Below are 16168 nucleotides of genomic sequence, written 5' to 3'. Positions count from 1 at the left end.
GAACGCTGAAGGACAAGAGGGAAAAGAGAGTACGCTGCCTTCCGCTTGTCCTCAGGGAGGGATCCTGGGCGAGGCCTAGCTCGTCTTCTGGTCCCACCCAGCCGGGGGCTCGACTCGGAAGCCTGGCGGAGGGGACCCAGTTCAGCCCCCTGGTAGCTGCTCTCACAGCACTGTGCTCATTCTTTTCTAATACTTCTTATGTCAATGCGCTTGAGAGATCTTGGGTTCACTGCAGTCTCCCTCCAGACGAGATCTTCAGCCTGTTTGTGGACCCTCCAGTTTGATCTATGAATTAAACATGCATAAATGTATGAATACACGAATAAATGAGTGCTAAGTGACAGTCACACCGATACAAACCTAACTGAAAGTGTCTTTGTGCTTTCTCACTCTCACCTGAGTTTCTCCCTCTGCAGTTTGGTCGAGGCCAGGGTAGTGGAGGCATGAAGAGAACCCGTCTGTGCTTCACCAGCACATCTGGGATCATCACCCCTAGAAGGTGTCAGTAATTCCTCAACCTGCTTCCCTCCTCCAGGGAGCACCAGTTTTTTCCATCCATAAATCTGCCAACTCTACACTGACTGAACTAGCTTCTTACCTGCGTGATAGGGAAATATGCCAAAGCCCAAGGCAGCTCACAGCTTCTTTCACTGCCATGGAGAACAACTCTCCTACCTCCATAAAATACAAATCCATAGTCCCTTAAGCCCACATGTGCTTTGGAAGTCAATCTAAGATTTCAGAAGTTATACCATTCATATCCTGTATACTCTGTAAGCCCTTATCACAGAATCTGGAGCAGGAAATGGTAATCAGACGTGTTCATACTTTTGCTGTGATATGTGTGAATAATCAGCTAAGTGGAATATAAGACTCTAAATATCCTCATGGCAATTAAGGTCAGTTTTTACTACCAAATGAACTACAAAAATCTTAAGGTGTTTGGGTCTGGATGGTACAGATAAAGTCTTGTGGACCTAATTTGGACAAAAATGTTCATTTGTTATGTCTACGTTCTTTCTGTTCACATCATTGTTGCTCGTTGTCTTGTTTTTTTCGTGCTGCTATAACAAAGTACAACGGCCTATGTAATTACATAGAACAGAAATTTATTTCCTCACAGTTCTGGAGGCTATGAAGTCCAAGATCATGGCACTAGTATCTGGTGAGGGGCTTCTTGCTGCATCATAATGTGGTGAAAGGGCAAAGAGGATGAGACAGAGACAAAAAGGGGCCAAACTCATTCTTTTATAATAAACAGGAGAATAGGGGCTGGAAGCAGGGAACCTAACGCTGATTTACACTAACCTAAAACCAAATTAAAAGGAAAACCCCAACTTAAGGACTAAGTAACAAAAGGACTAGAGGCTACTTCTTCTGTGACTGCCCCCACCTTTTTCTGCATGGCAGATGAAAAATTGAAAGTACCTTTAATTGGTCTCCTCCCACAACCAGTTATGCTGGTCATAGGCCAAGTCTTCGTTTGCATAGTAGTATAACTTTGTAACTTCACTTCAGCCTTTCCACAATCAATCAGAAGTTTGCGCAGGGTGTAACTTTCTAACTTCACTTCAGCATCTGATGTCCCCACTCTCAACCAATCAGACTGATTGTGAGCCACTACTTTATTTACATAGGGTGTACACTAAGTAACCAATGGGAAACCTCTACAAGATACTTAAACCCCAGAAAATTCTGTAACCAGGCTCTTGAGCCACTTGCTCAGGCCACTCCCACCCTGTAGAGTGTACCTTCATTTTCAATAAATCTCTGCTTTTGTTACTTCATTCTTTCCTCGCTATGTTTGTGCATTTTGTTCAATTCTTTCTTCAGGACACCAAGAACCTGGACACACTCCATGGGTAACAAACCCACTCCTAAGATAACGGCATCAATCCATTCACGAGGGCCTAATCACCTCCCACCTCCTGCCACTCAACACCATCACATTGGAGATAAGTCTCTAAGACATGAACTTTGGTGGACACATTCGAACCATAGCCCTTTTCTTACAGGCAGAAGCTCTGACATTTCTGAGAGAACAATAACTTCATCCCAGCCTAGAGAAGTCTCAGGTTCTGGCAAAATATCCCTTCTCTTCCGGAGTCCATTCTGCAGCCTTCGCCCCTCCTTGAATTCATCCTGGATCTTCTTTTCAGTCTTTTCTCTTTTCCACAGTGCAGGTCTCCCTGCTTCTCTACTTTGACTTCACTACTGTTTACATCAGAAAAAGTGAATTTGCATAAATAGGGGCTCTCCAGGTCTCCTAATTTCCAATCTTCTCCCCCCTTACTTCAGTAACATCTCTGCTTATTTTTCCTTCAGACCAGGCCCTCAGGTGACTTTCTGGCTCCTAGTCCCTCTGCCCCCAATCTCCATATTCTAAAGGAGTTTGGCCATCAGTCTTATGGTTCTTCTACTTTCTTCTCTTTGCATGTCTTTTTTTCTCTTCTTCCTCTGGGGATACTACTATTTAATCACCTTCCTATTGTCAGGTTCCTTGACCCACTTGGCTGCCAGTCCCAGGTGGAAGCCCTGAGAGGTCTGGGAGCACTTTTCAAATGTTAGTCAACCTGAGGAGAAGATACCCTTACCTGAAACCAGGTTGTACAGGCCAAAGAAGCAGATCTCTGTGTTCTGGAATCAGATCAGCTCAGTGAGGTGACCAGGCTTCATGTAAAGAAGACTAAGAGGAGTCGTCTCTGGTGGCGAGAAGGTTAAGGAATCAGGATTCTGCTTCCTCTTGTAGTGTATGGAAAACTGTTTCAGCTTGATGGGCCAGGGAAAGCCTCAGAGGAAGTAACTCACCCGGGAGCAGAGACTGGGTTTTCAGGTAGGAGCCAGCCTAATTGGTCTGAGAAATGGGACACGGAGAAGGAGAGGCCAAGGGAAAGCCTCTGGGTTTTATTCTAGGTGTAATGGAATCCCTGATAGATTTTAAAGAGGAGAGGATGTGACCTGTGTGTATGTGCGTGTGTGTATATATATTTATTTATTTAATTGTATTTTTTTGGAGACAGAGTCTTGCTCTGTTGCCCAGGCTGAAGTGCAGTGGCACAATCTTGGCTCACTGAAACCTCCACCTCAAGGGTTCAAGTGATTCTCCTGCCTCAGCCTCGTGAGTAGCTGAGATTACAGGCATGTGCCACCATGCCTGGCTAAGCAAGGCTATATATTTTAATTGAGAAGTTTAAACTCTTTACATCCAAGGTTGTTATTGATGAGTAAGAACTTATTCCTATCATTTTGTCAATTGGTTTCTGATTGTTTTGTATGTCATTTGTTTCTTTTTTCCTCTTGAATTTTTTTTTCTTTTTAAATTTGCTTTCTATTTTTTTTCTTTTCCTTTTTTTAGTAAGAGACAGAGTCTCACTATATTGCCTTGGCTAGTCTCAAACTCTTGACCTTAAGCAATTCTCTCACCTCAGCCTTCCAAAGTGGGAGATTACAGGGATGAGTCACCATGCCTGGTCCCTTTCTTCTCTTTTGTGATTTGGTGGTTTTCCGTGATGATAACGCTTGATTTCTTTCTCATTTGTGTATCTAGTCTATCAGTGACTTTTATACTTTTGCAGGCTTTCTTTCTATAATTCTCTTTTCCTCCTACCACATCTTGCTCAATGCTTTGATACCACTTAACACAACTGGAAAGTGATTGTGATAATAGGCTAGCTGCAAGTCTTTCTCAGAAGACCAGCCCTTTGAGCCATTGTGGGTGGGCTGGGGGGCAGCAGGGTGAGAGGCCAGCTACAAGTGGCTCTGCTGTTGCCCTCCAACATGGAGCCCAGCTGAGCACCTGCCTTCCAGAGGAGATCTGATACAGGTAGCTGGATACCAGCAAACACACCTGTCTGGGGGGATGGGAGAAGATGAGGACGGGAAGGAAGTAGATGTATTTTTTATTTATTTATTTAAGAAGGGATTTCACCATGTTGGTCAGGCTAGTCTTGAACTCCCAACCTCAGGTGATCCGCCCGCCTTAGCCTCCAAAGTGCTTGGATTACAGGTGGGAGCCACCACGCCCAGCCCAGTAGATGTATTTTTAAAGAAATCATTGACTTCTGATGTGGATTCCAGATTTTTTTTTTTTTTTTTAAGATGGGGTTTCACCATGTTGGCCAGGCTGGTCTTGAATTCCTGACCTCAGGTGATCCACCCACCTTGGCCTCCCAAATTGCTAGGATTACAGGCCTGAGCCACTGCGCTTGGCATGCAGATTTTTTTTTTTTTTATGGCTTTTTGTTTTTGTTTTTTAGAAAGTTTCTCTGTCACCAGGCAAAGACCAGGGTGGGAACAGGAAAACCAGAAAACAGGTCAAGGGAGAACAAGTCCCTTTTCCTCTCACCAGTGAAGAGGGAGCAGCCTCTAGGAGGACTGCTACTCAGGATGGGCTTGCTGCCTGCATGGCATGAGGGTGCTGTCTTGCAGGTGCTGGCAGCCACAGTCTCCATAATGGCTAGATTCAATACAGATCCAGACCTTTCCTGACACTGCTGGAGAGGAAGTGTGTGTCACAGTCCGAAGAGATAGCCATGGGGAATGGAAGCATGGGAAGAAGGGGTGGGGAAGGGAGGAGAGATGAGTGGTTCTATGCTAATCTTAGGGTCCCTTCTCTACACTTTTGGGTACCAGGGACAAACCCTATCAAGGGAATTCTGCAGTCTTGGAAGCACCTTCTCTGGCACTTAAGGCTTTTTCCTGAATTTCAGAGACAGAAACCTACCCATCCTTGAGCAGCTGCAGTGAGGCAGTGTGGAATTCTAACATGCTGATATACTGCTCAGCTATTAGCTACCTGGTCGGTTGGAAATTTGCACTGACATTTTAATCCCTTAATCCTAAGATTTTGACTCATTGCCATGTTCTTGGAACTCCTGGATCTTTCTGGATTCTGATAGTGGATCAAAATCTCAGCTTCATTCAGCCTGGCCAACATGGTGAAACCCCGTCTCCACTAAAAATACAAAAATTAGCCCAGCATGGTGGCACACACCTGTAATTCCAGCTACTCGGAATGCTGAGGCAAAAGAATTGCTTGAACCCAGGAGGCGGAGCAGTGAGCCAAGATCGCACCACTACACTCCAGCCTGGGAGACAGAGAAAGACTCTGTCTCCAAAAAAAAAGGCAATCCTTTCTGGTGAGATGGATCCACACCCATAGGACCCCAAAAGTGGCCTTATAGTAACAGGAGGATCCTAAACATGGACCCTCCCAAAGGGAATGCTGCCCAAGTTCAAAGTGCTTCTTCCTTTGCTAAGAAAGTGATTATGTCAATAACCTCAGTATCCTCAGTGAGATAGTATCTGGCAATTAAGTTGTAGCCACAACTTGGAAGTTTCTGGGAGAAATCAACCTCCCATAGCCATCTTTGGCTGACTGCAGGTGTTAGGTCTGTAGACTTCCTTCAATCAGCCTGCAAAGGCCTCAACTGGACATTTGGTCACAGTTTTACCGCTTCTTCACCTCTTGTTCTTATTCAAGCATCATTTCCTGGGGGGGTAGACCAGCTTTATAAGCAACCTAGAAAAATCAGGTTGAATTCGGCTTTGGAGATCTGAAGCTCCTCAATTTTCTTCCCTCTTTGGAAGTTTTAGTAGAATAATCCCCTCCCTTTTCTGTCCTCTTCCTAGCTAACCTAATCTCAAGGCTCACAGCTTTAAAGGCAAATCTTAAAATTTTCTGTGCTGCATCAGAAAGCTAAGACAGAAAGCCAGTCACCCAACAGGCGATTGTAATTTAAGCCTCCGAATAACTGTTAAAGTGTGTATCTTCTGTTCTACCTAGAAGAAAAAGAGACTGAAATGTCCATTATCATTTAGAATTATGAGTGAATTTTTATTTACATTTCAGAGTCTCTCTCCCTCCTTGTGTTCTGTCTGTGAATGGCTCACCTTGGACTTAGTGTAGTGGGAGGAGCAGGGGGTAGTGAGAATCCTCATCAAATGGAGTAACATAACCCAAATCTCTAGAGGTTTCATAATTTTGCTCTTGCTTCTAAAAACATAGTCATCTCTTAGGGGATGTTATGTGCTTTGTATCCTGAAATTTTCCACTTGCTGCTTCTTGGTGTGAGGGAAGAAATGCCAGCACGTGGAACTGCAGGAGACTGATGGAAGCCTCAGGGCTAGACCTTCACTTCCCAGTGACGCTGTTCCCAATTCCCTCCAGGATGAGCGGAGACTCCTGAGGTTCTGCAGCGGACGGGTGTGAGGAAAGCCTGCTCTGCCTTGGGCACCCAGGATGGCACTGAGTTCTAAAAGGCAAAGGGTATGTGGTAAGGGGCCAGGCTGAGGCCCTGGTATGGTACCATCATGGGCAGCAGCACCATTTGAGGCCAGGTAGGAGAGACGTGCAGGGTCTGGCCCCCCAAGAGACCAGCAGATAAACTGGGGTGGCAGAGAGAGAGATATTCCAGTGTAACCAGGAAGGCTGCAGATCATAACAACAATGGCTGCTGATTTGGCAGCAAAGAGGTGGCACCGTCAAAGCCATAACCGCTGAGAATGGCACCAACGTGCTGCAGCTGGAGAGAGTGGAGACCAACATTTTGTTTGAAGAACAGATGATACTCTGAATGGCTCAGCCAACAGCCCAAAGTTTTAAGGGAAGACCTCTCTGCTAGCTTCTCTGGGACAACGTCTCCTGTAAAATCTCCGAGGCACTTACATAGCATATTTTTGTGTCCACTCTCTTGCTAGTCTGTTGTACCTGGAAAAAAAAAGCAGAGGGAGTGACAATCTCACTTGAAATGGTCACTTCCCTTCACTATGGTGCAGAGAACAGGACTGATATGGGGAATGCTGCTGCTGCTGCTGCTGCTTGTCAAACATCTAGGGCTGATGGGTGAGTGGAATAAAGGCTTTTCCTGGACCAGGAGCCTATCAGACATGGCTGTAACCCCCAACTTGGTGAACCCCTCATGTGCAAACCCCAAACTGTTGATTCTCCATAACTATCTGCTGTGGAAGATTTAATAATACAACAGACTTCCTCCCTTTCTCTCTCCTGTCCTACAATATGGATGCAGGGAGGACAGAGAAGAGACACACAAAGGTCAGTTTGTACCAGTTACAGGCCGTCCAGCACACAAACTCCAGAACAAGCGCTGGGAACCTGCCCAGCGGAGTGTGAATCAGCACCACCCTCAGCAGCTGTTCTGCCCCTCTGTGTGCTGGATTTTTTGATTTCTTGCCATGGGGAGAGTATCTGCTTTGTGTGCTTGTGGGGAAGACTAGATAAGCCTGTATGTAAAGCATGTGGAGCAGGCCGGGCATCCACTGAGGGCTATGCAGGTATGTGCACTTACTCTCATCATTGTAATGAGATTTGATGCCATTAAGACTATAAATTAGAGAGATTTATAGTTACAAGAGGCACTAAAAAAAATCACTTTGGTATGTCTAAAATATCTTATAATAAGGGTTAAAATAAACAAATATAAGTTAAACCTCAGTCAATTAAAAATGTTGAATGTTATTGAAGAAACTCCAGTGAGGGAAATAATAAGATCTATAAAGGTCTTAAGAAAAATATAATTTGCAGGAGGCTGAGGCAGGAGAATTGCCTGAGCCCAGGAGGCGGAGGTTGCGGTGAGCCGAGATTGCGCCATTGCACTCCAGCCTGGGTAACAAGAGCGAAACTCCGTCTCAAAAAAAAAAAAAGAAAAAGAAAAGAAAAATATCATTTGAAAAAACCACGTGGCTGAGTGAGTGCAGTGGCTATAATTGCAGCACTTTGGGAGGCCTAAGTGGGCAGACTGCTTGAGCCCAGGAGTTCAAGACCAGCCTGGGCAACATAGCAAAACCCTGTCTCTACAAAAAATTAGCCAGGTGTGGTGGCACATGCCTATAGTCCCAGCCTCTCAGGAGGCTGAGCCCAGAAGGTGGCAGCTGCAGTAAGCCATGATCGCACCACTGCACTCCAGCCTGGGCAACAGAATGAGACCTTGCCTCAAAAAAAAAAAAAAGGAAGGGAAAAAACATACTCCATTCTAATCACTTCAAACAGAAAAGAAGTAATGAGTAATGAGCCGAAGAACTCACTCACTGAAGATGCCTTTTAAAAGGGCCAGCGATGCCTTCCTCGGAGGCCCACAACTGAGATTCCCACCACTTATGGGGCTGTGGCTCCTGCCACATCTGGCCCTTTCTCACAGTGCTGTCAGCACTCAGAGACTGACACACAGCGATGACTCCTTGTGCTTGCCCCACTAACTACCGACATCCTCATGCTACAGTGCATGTGGTTGTGCCTGGACTATGGGGAATCAGAATTTTACAATTCTGGGTTTGTTAACTGCTGTTTAAACAGAGAGCTGGCAGTGGGGTTCTGCTGGTGAAACGGCAACACACTGCTGACCTCTGAGCCTGAGCCAGCGAAATGACCACAGCAGTGTTTCCCACCTTGACTGCCCTCAGCCTCACCTTGGGTAGAGCCAAGCAGACATCCCCTTGTCTTAGGCTATAAACCTTAGAATTAAAATCAGAATTTTCTTGTCAGATTCTTCTGAGTCCATTCTTGGCTGACCACTGATTTTGCTGGCCTCAAGGGCAGGGCTTGGCAATGGTTTCACAAATAGTAGCAGCAGCTAATGAGCTATCCAGGAGGATGAACTGCTTTTATCTCCTTCTCCCTCCTTAGACTCAAAGGACATGTTAGTGAGAGAGCCAGGAGTCCAAGCCCAAGGCTCAGCATGGGCAGGAAGATGTCCGTGGGAACCTGCAGCCCAGAAGCACCAGCTCAGAGCACAGGTACTGCATGGAGCTGCCTGGGGCAGCCATGGTGCAAAGGCAACCCAAAGAGGACGCGTACTTCTCTCTGTCGGCCTTGTAGGTGTGAGCTACCTCTGGTACCAGAGGGTCATCGGGGTTGGGGTCGCAGAGCAGTGAGCAGATGGACAAGAGAACTGGGAAGAAAAGGAAAGGTTGGTTAGCTGCAGCCACGAGGTGGCTAGGTCACCCCAGGGTGAACCTCTCTGAACTCACATTCTATATTGACCAAGCAGTTGTCTTCCCTTCAACAGCCCAATCTAAATTGCTGATGCACTACTTGCTCTGTCCCATGTATCAGACGAGACAGTCCACTGCGTGGCCTCAGACATGCTGTGCTAGGACACTTCCCTCCTGGGTGCATCCTGGCTGTCATTCCCCTTCTCCACTGAAGCACCCCATCTTAGTCTCCAACTGCCCTCCCATCTTTGTTGGCACCCCACATCATGCATCTCTGGTGTTTAGTCCCAAGAGTCCTATTTATTGGTAAGGAAACAAGAATTCAGAGCATTCAAGTAACTTGTCCAAGGTCACAGACTTGGAACACTCAATAAATGGGCAAAAATGAGATTCTGAACAAGGTCTGTCTAACTGCAAAGCAGATGCATCCTCCTACATGCCAGCACCATCTCTAGGACATGCACTCATTGTGGCTCTCAGTAACCCTGGGGGAAGGGAATCACCCACTAGGGCTATGGTGGGGAGCAGAACTGTGGTGCCTGGATTCTTGGGGTCCCAGACGGAAATGTGGACCCTCATTCCTGGCTTTGCTTTCAATTCACCATATGATTCCAAACAAACTGGAGTCAGCAAGTCCATCAAAGTCCTGACTACAGTTCCCCAGATGTAAAGCTACAAATGACAGGGGCAGGCTTGCCTTTCTGAAGATACTTGGCTGGGGGCAGGCTTGCCTTTCTGAAGATACTTGGCTGGGGGCAGGCTTGCCTTTCTGAAGATACTTGGCTGGGCACAGCGGCTCACAACTATAATCCCAGTGCTTTGGGAGGCCAAGGTGGGAGGATTGCTTGAGGCTAGAAGTTTGAGACTGGCCTGGGCAGCAAAGACCCTATCTCTGCAGAAAAGTTTAAAAATTAGGCTGGGCTCTCTTTTTTGTGTGGGGTTGATTTTTCACCATCCTACCCACGCTCCACCTGGCAGGATACTGCACCGTCCGCATTCAGGTCTCCTGCGCACACACAGCCCATGCTCAGCCCATCTTAGTTTAGAAGGAATATCCGCATTTCTAAGCTCAGTTTAGACTGGTTTCTTCAACTTCAATCACAGACATGGTTTATTATGCTCAACATCATGTATTTTGGGAAGGGAGGATTTCTCCGCCAACTTCAAGGCCCCAGGAGCATGCCCTGTATCTCTTCCTTCAGGGCTGACTCACAGTCCGTGTTGTGCTTATTGGATGAATAAATGAGGGAACAGAGAAGGTAATGTAATGTTTGCCTTTCTTATTTTTAGATAAAAAAATCCAAGTAGAATCAGTATTTTCTTTTTGCACCCATGTGACAGTCTTGAGCACCCCTTGGCAATCGACCGCTGGTGAGGGGCACAAGGTTCTGCTGGTGCTGCCTCCTGGAGGTGCAAGGATATCCACTTATGGGCACAGCAGTGGACAGGGCTGTGTGGCCTGGGAAAGTGCCTGCTCTCTCCGAGCCTCTATTTCCACTCAGACAGTGCTGGGGTAAAACATGTGTAAGAGACAGGCACACACAGCGTGCCATCAGCATCTCTACCTTTTGACACAGTCAACGCTGGAGACCACTGAGACCGCAGGATATCGAGGCAGATGCTGCCATTGCTGTTGATATTAGGGTGATAAATTTTGGTTGTGAAAGCGACCTGCAAAGACAAGAGATCCCAAATCAGACAAACACAGAGACATCTGAGAAATAAACCACATAAAGCGGAAGCAGCTGCTGCTGGGATGTACCTGGAGTGTGCTGCATTACCTGGCCCCACAGTGCAGGCTGAGCCAGACCCCCACTCCCAAACTCTAATGAGATATGGAAGTGAGTGATCACCCAGAAGTTCCTTGACCCATTCCCTCCTGGATTATCATTCTGAACGTAAGGGATTGATACCATCTCTGAGGAAGCAGTATGCTCTGAGGGTGGAACAAGGATGGTGGAAAGGACTCAAAAGCCCAGAATTTTTATGCAAAAAGCAGTGATGTTTTGTTGACATAGGACACATCATCAGGAGAAAATCCCTGGCTGTGAACCCTCTGCCAGGCCACAAACCCTCCCCAACTTTCTATTTCACCCTTTATAAGACCCTCCTCTTCTCAGAATTGAGCTCTAAAATACCCTTGTGCATTTCAAATATGTAAGGATACCCACTGTAACAGAAGTTTTGAAACCTGTATGTCTTCAGATTGATGACTGGTTAAATTAATGATATATATAAGCAACAGAATATTACACAACTGTTGAAAAAGAATGAGGTGAATTTTTACAACATGAATGGGATCATATGGAACAGTCTCCAAGATGTATTGCTGTGGGAAAAGCAAGATGCAGATTCATGGAAAGGTCTGTTCCATTCATGGGAGAAACAAGGGAGCACAAACAAGTGCTTACCCAGGTGCAGATTGCTCCTAGAAGAGAAATGAAAAGACAAGTACTGTCTTTTCCTCAGTGCCTTGTGGAAGGAAAGTGGGGGGCCGTGGCTAGAGAGACACAATTTGAAAAAGGTTCTATTTTCACTCTATACTCTCCTACATTTGATTTTTTTTTTTTAAACCACAGCCGCACATTACTTCTTCAAATGACCTCCTGAGACCTCAGAGCCTTCACTGTAACTAGGTTCGTGGTGCCTCTCCCAGAGGTGTTGTGAGACCCACGGACAGTCTGCTCTCTCTAATGTGCAAGGTGCTCTGAGTCAGGTGCAGCTTCCACTGCCACAGGAGCCTAAGAATTTGCCTCATCTACACCCCCAGTGGGCAAGCAGTGACACCACTGCAGGGGCTGGGACAAAGCAACATAAGGATTTTACCTCCTCTGCTAGCTCTGAGAACTCACTGGTACTTTTTTTTTTTTTTTTAAATAGAGATGGGGTTTCACTATGTTGGCCAGGATGGTCTTGAACTCCTGACCCTGATCCTGCTGCCTCGGCCTCCCAAAGTGCTGGGATTACAGGCGTGAGCTACCACGCCCAGCCTCACAGGTACTTTTTAGGCTAGACGGAGGATGCACAAACATCCTTTATATCATTATCTATAATTTTTTGCATGCTTGATATAGTTTTTAACAGTTGTTTTTTAAACTTACTTTAGAATATGACAAAAGAGTTGTGTGCATGTGAACTCGAATATCTATTACCATATAATTTTTCCCAGGAAGGGTCAAACTTCAAAAGGGTCTCAGACATTATCTGCCTCAATATCTCCAATAAAGATCATACAATCTTGCCAGATTTCTCCTATTTTCAGAAAAATTGTGCCAAAACATAAGTTCAATTGCTCCTATTCCCCTATGGAAGGAGATTTTTAAAAGACAGAAGCACTTTCTTTCTCATAGAGTGTCACTGTTACCTTTCACCTCACATCTCTCCTTGTTAAAATAATCCCAACTCACCCACAGAGCTTACTTAGTATTTTTTTTTTTTTTTTTTTTTGAGACAGAGTTTCGGTCTCATTGCCTAGGCTTGAGTGCAGTGGCGCGATCTCAGCACACTGCAACCTCCACTTCCCAGGTTCAACTGATTCTCCTGCCTCAGCCTCCAGAGTAGCTGCCTGCCACCACACCTGGCTAATTTTTTTTTTTTTTTTTAGAAGAGACAAGTTTTTGCCATGTTGAAAAGGCTGGTCTTGAACTCCCGACCTCAGGTGTTCCATCCGCCTCGGCCTCCCAAAGTTCTGGGATTACAGGCATGAGCCACTGCGCCCAGCCACCTTAGTCTTTTAATAATAACCGCTGTTTCTCCTTTGTCCTTGGGCAATTAGGTATCCTGAAAACACCCAACAGACATTCAGAACTACATCAGTATCTGTTTAAGAAAAATCCTCAGCTGCTTACATGGTAATGAAAGAGGTAAGCTGGAAAATTACTACTTAATAAGACACTGCCACAGTCTCTCCACAGGTGAAGGAACAGGAGGTGGGTCAGAGCACTGTGAATCATGTTTATACTTTTTCACCCAAACCCCCTTGAACAGCAGTTGTACTCCAATGCAGTGAAGCTATTTTAGCATCTGTCATTGCCCTACTCTGCACCCCCGACTCCCTTGCCAAAACCTTAAAAGGTCTTTGGGATCCTACACACGTTTAACCAAGATTTAAAATGCTCAGGCACCAGGTAGCCTCTGGTGGTGCTGTCTGGACAGAGCTACAGCTGGTGGTGCAGAAATGGCTTCTTCACACTGACTCAAATAAGCAATATGCAAAACAACAGCTAAGCCTCTGACTCAAATTGAGCCATCAAGGCCAAGTCAAGGTAGTAAGGCATTAGCGACATCACAACCCCTTGGCTATGGTGTCTGATGTAGGTAGAGGACTTTGGAGTAAGTCTTGCCAAAATGCACAACCTGGCCAGGCGCAGTGGCTCATGCCTGTAATCCCAGCACTTTGGGAGGCCAAGTCAGGTGGATCACCTGTGGCCAGGAGTTCGAGACCAGCCTGGCCAACATGGTGAAACCCCATCTCTACTAAAAATAATACAAAAATTAGCCAGGTGTGGTGGCAAGTGCCTGTAGTCCTAGCTACTCAGGAGGCTGAGGTGGGAGAATGGCTTGAACCCGGGAGGCAGAGGTTGCAGTGAGCCGAGATCACGTCATTGCATTCCAGCCTAGGTGATACAGTGAGACTCCATCTCAAAAAGCAAAAACAAAGACAAAACCAAAAACCAAAATGCACAACCTCAGTCCAATCCCGAGAAACATCACACGAACACAAAATGAGGGACATTCGACAACATAATTGGTTGATACTCCTCAAAAGCATCATGATCACGAAAGACCAGGAAGAACTGAGGTACCATTACAGAGTGAGATGATTAAGAAGACATGGCAATAAATGAGAGCTGGGTTCTGGAACACAAAGAGGACTTGATAGAAATTGGTAAAAATTGAGTATGGTCTTCAGTGTGTAGTGTCGTGACCAACATTAATTCCCTGGTTTTGATCATTGTGCTATATAGTAATGTAAGGCGGTGACATCAGGGAAAGCTGGATAAGAAATACATAAAAACTCTTTGTACTGTTTTTGCAATTTTTTTCTAAGTTTAAAATTAATTCAAAATAAAAAGTTTTTTTAAAAGGCTGCCACATCACCCTCCATTATGGGCCATGTCATCTCAGGAAATGATACAACTTCTCTAAGCCTCAGTTTCCTCACTCACAAAAGAGAATTGATGTCTTTATTTTTAAAATGAGAATAAAAATATATGCTAGTATATGCAGGAAACACCCTGGAAGACTGGACACCAGGACACCAGCTGGGTCTTTCCTTTCTGGGTCTGCGGCAGGCCATGGCTACCATTGGCGAATTTAGTTCTCTGATAATAATGAACTTTCACCAGTTTTGCAATCAGAAAAAAACAGATGTTAAAAATGATGTGAATCACACACACCCTGTTGTGTGGTCACACCTGACTGCAGCCTGTCCTTGCCAGCTCCACCTAACACTCCTAAATTCACCTCTTCTCCCCACCTCCATGCCACCAGCCATGCCTCACCACAGAGCCTTGCCTGGCTGGGATCCCTACCCACCCTCTTCTCCACAAGGCAGCAGAGTGATCCCGTCAGTGTGGCAATCCCCACACAGGGCATGCAGACCCCACTCCTGCGGCCATCCTTCCCAACTCCTCACAGTCTCACTCCCCTGGGGCAGTTTCCTGGAGACCAGTCTGCCCCCTTGCTTAGCTTCTGCAGTGCCCCTCCTCAGGGTGATCTCCCCGCACCCCCCCGGCTCCTGCTTCCAACCCCTGCTGGTGCTCCTCCCCAGTGCCCACTGGCTCATGTGCTAAACACCCTATCTCCTCCACAGGACTGTGAGCCTCCTGGCAGGCTTGGCCACCCATGCAGGGCCCAGGTGAGAAGTATGAGGCGCAAGGGACCAGGAAGCAAGACAACCTGCAGTGCACAAGACGGGCTAGAGCAGGGTGGTCAAGGCACCTCCCTGGGCTTCTCCTTCCCTTTGGTGGCACTGCTCTCTAAAGCTCCAATGATGGGATGGTGTGTGCATGCAGAGCAAAGGAGGCTTGCTCTATTCTTTTAACTTAATAAAGGAAAGTGAAGGTGTAACTCACCAGTCCTAAACCAGGGTGTGTCCACCTTGGCACTATTGACACTTGGGGCTGATCATTCTGTTTCATGGGAAGGGAGGCTGTCCTGTGCACTATAGGGAATCCCTGGAACACCCTCGCCTTTGCCCACTAGATGCCAGTAGTACCCCCCATCACAGTTTTGACAACCCAAAATATCCCAAGATGTTACCCAAATATCCCTGGGGCAGTAGCAAAATCACCCCAGCTGAGAAACCCTGTCCTAACTCTAAGTAAAGGACTGCAGAGAAGGGAGCCAGAGCCTGGAGACATGACCAGACTCAGCTACAGCCACCAGGAGCAGCACTCAAACTGTGGTCTCAGTAAGGAGGCCAGCACCAGCTCACCCCACTGACCCTTGGTCACAACAGGTGTAATTCCCAAAGTCCAGTGGTTAAAGTCCTGGGAGGCTGTCACCACAGCGTAGAGCGGTGGGCCCAAAGAGAAGCCCCACATACAGCTCTTTTTACCTATACCCGATTTGAAGGGCCCCTCATCACATGCTGTCCTTCATCCAAACATCAGGGAAGTTGTGAGGGGGACCTCACCTTTGGGGGCTTGAATGGGTAATCCGTAGGAAAGTGGATGGTCAGGAAGAAAACACCTCCTTGGTAAGGACTGTCATTCTGGAAGGATGAGACACAGAAAGAGATAAGTGCATGTGCTAAGCCCGAAGTGCAAGAAGCAAAACTGTAGCGGTGTGCTCAGCAGCTACTACCTACCGGGCCCATGATGGTGGCCTGCCAGTGGAACACTGCAAGACAAAAGAGAGACGGGCATGTAAGAGATCCCCCAAAAAACATGTCTACCTACTGAAAATGCACTGCTAAATTACAGGGTACTGTCCACACAAGATGCCCTCACTTCTGACACCAACTACAAATTGGGGTTCCCCAAACCACCCAAGATGCGATAACTGCCTAGGAATCCTAGAGCTCACTAAAAGTGGTTGTGCTCATGACGGCCGGTTATCACAGGGAAACAGCATAGGTTAACATCAAGAGCGTCCAAACACAGAGGTTCCATTCTTCTTTCTCCATGGAGTCGGGATATGTTACTCTCCTGGCGTTGCTGTACAGCAACACACACAGAGCACTCCCAATCAGAGATGCTCCCTGGAGCCTCCG

The 16168-nt window shown here is 46.5% G+C and overlaps 1 protein-coding gene and 1 long non-coding RNA gene across 20 annotated transcripts in view; both read right to left on the bottom strand.

The window, feature by feature from the left end:
- Nucleotides 1–1092: 1092 nt before the first annotated feature.
- LOC144578324 (uncharacterized) lies at nt 1093–3070 on the bottom strand. Its single transcript, XR_013523854.1, has 2 exons — nt 2595–3070; nt 1093–2214 (listed from the first exon to the last, which is right to left on the bottom strand). It is a non-coding gene; the product is annotated as an uncharacterized LOC144578324 (long non-coding RNA).
- Nucleotides 3071–5812: 2742 nt separating this feature from the next.
- UBE2D4 (ubiquitin conjugating enzyme E2 D4) overlaps nt 5813–16168 on the bottom strand; it is a 29093-nt gene continuing 18737 nt past the window's right edge. For 13 of the 19 annotated variants that reach the window (XM_078342297.1, XM_078342296.1, XM_078342289.1 and 10 more), the window contains 6 exons: nt 15764–15795; nt 15590–15667; nt 10515–10620; nt 8813–8906; nt 6668–6709; nt 5813–6254 (listed from right to left, as the gene is read on the bottom strand). In XM_078342297.1, the coding sequence (XP_078198423.1) occupies nt 6134–6254; nt 6668–6709; nt 8813–8906; nt 10515–10620; nt 15590–15667; nt 15764–15772 (450 nt within the window). In that variant the 5' untranslated portion in view covers nt 15773–15795 and the 3' untranslated portion in view covers nt 5813–6133. Of the gene's footprint in view, nt 6255–6523; nt 6710–8424; nt 8907–10514; nt 10621–15589; nt 15668–15763; nt 15796–16168 lie in introns of those variants that run through there. The other 6 variants (XR_013523846.1, XR_013523848.1, XR_013523849.1 and 3 more) reach the window with 3 other exon arrangements.

The sequence above is a fragment of the Callithrix jacchus genome, chromosome 11 (assembly GCF_049354715.1).
Source record: "Callithrix jacchus isolate 240 chromosome 11, calJac240_pri, whole genome shotgun sequence".
NCBI lineage: Eukaryota > Metazoa > Chordata > Mammalia > Primates > Cebidae > Callithrix > Callithrix jacchus.
Note: the sequence above shows the minus strand (reverse complement) of the source record. Positions and strands in the feature narration are given on the sequence as shown.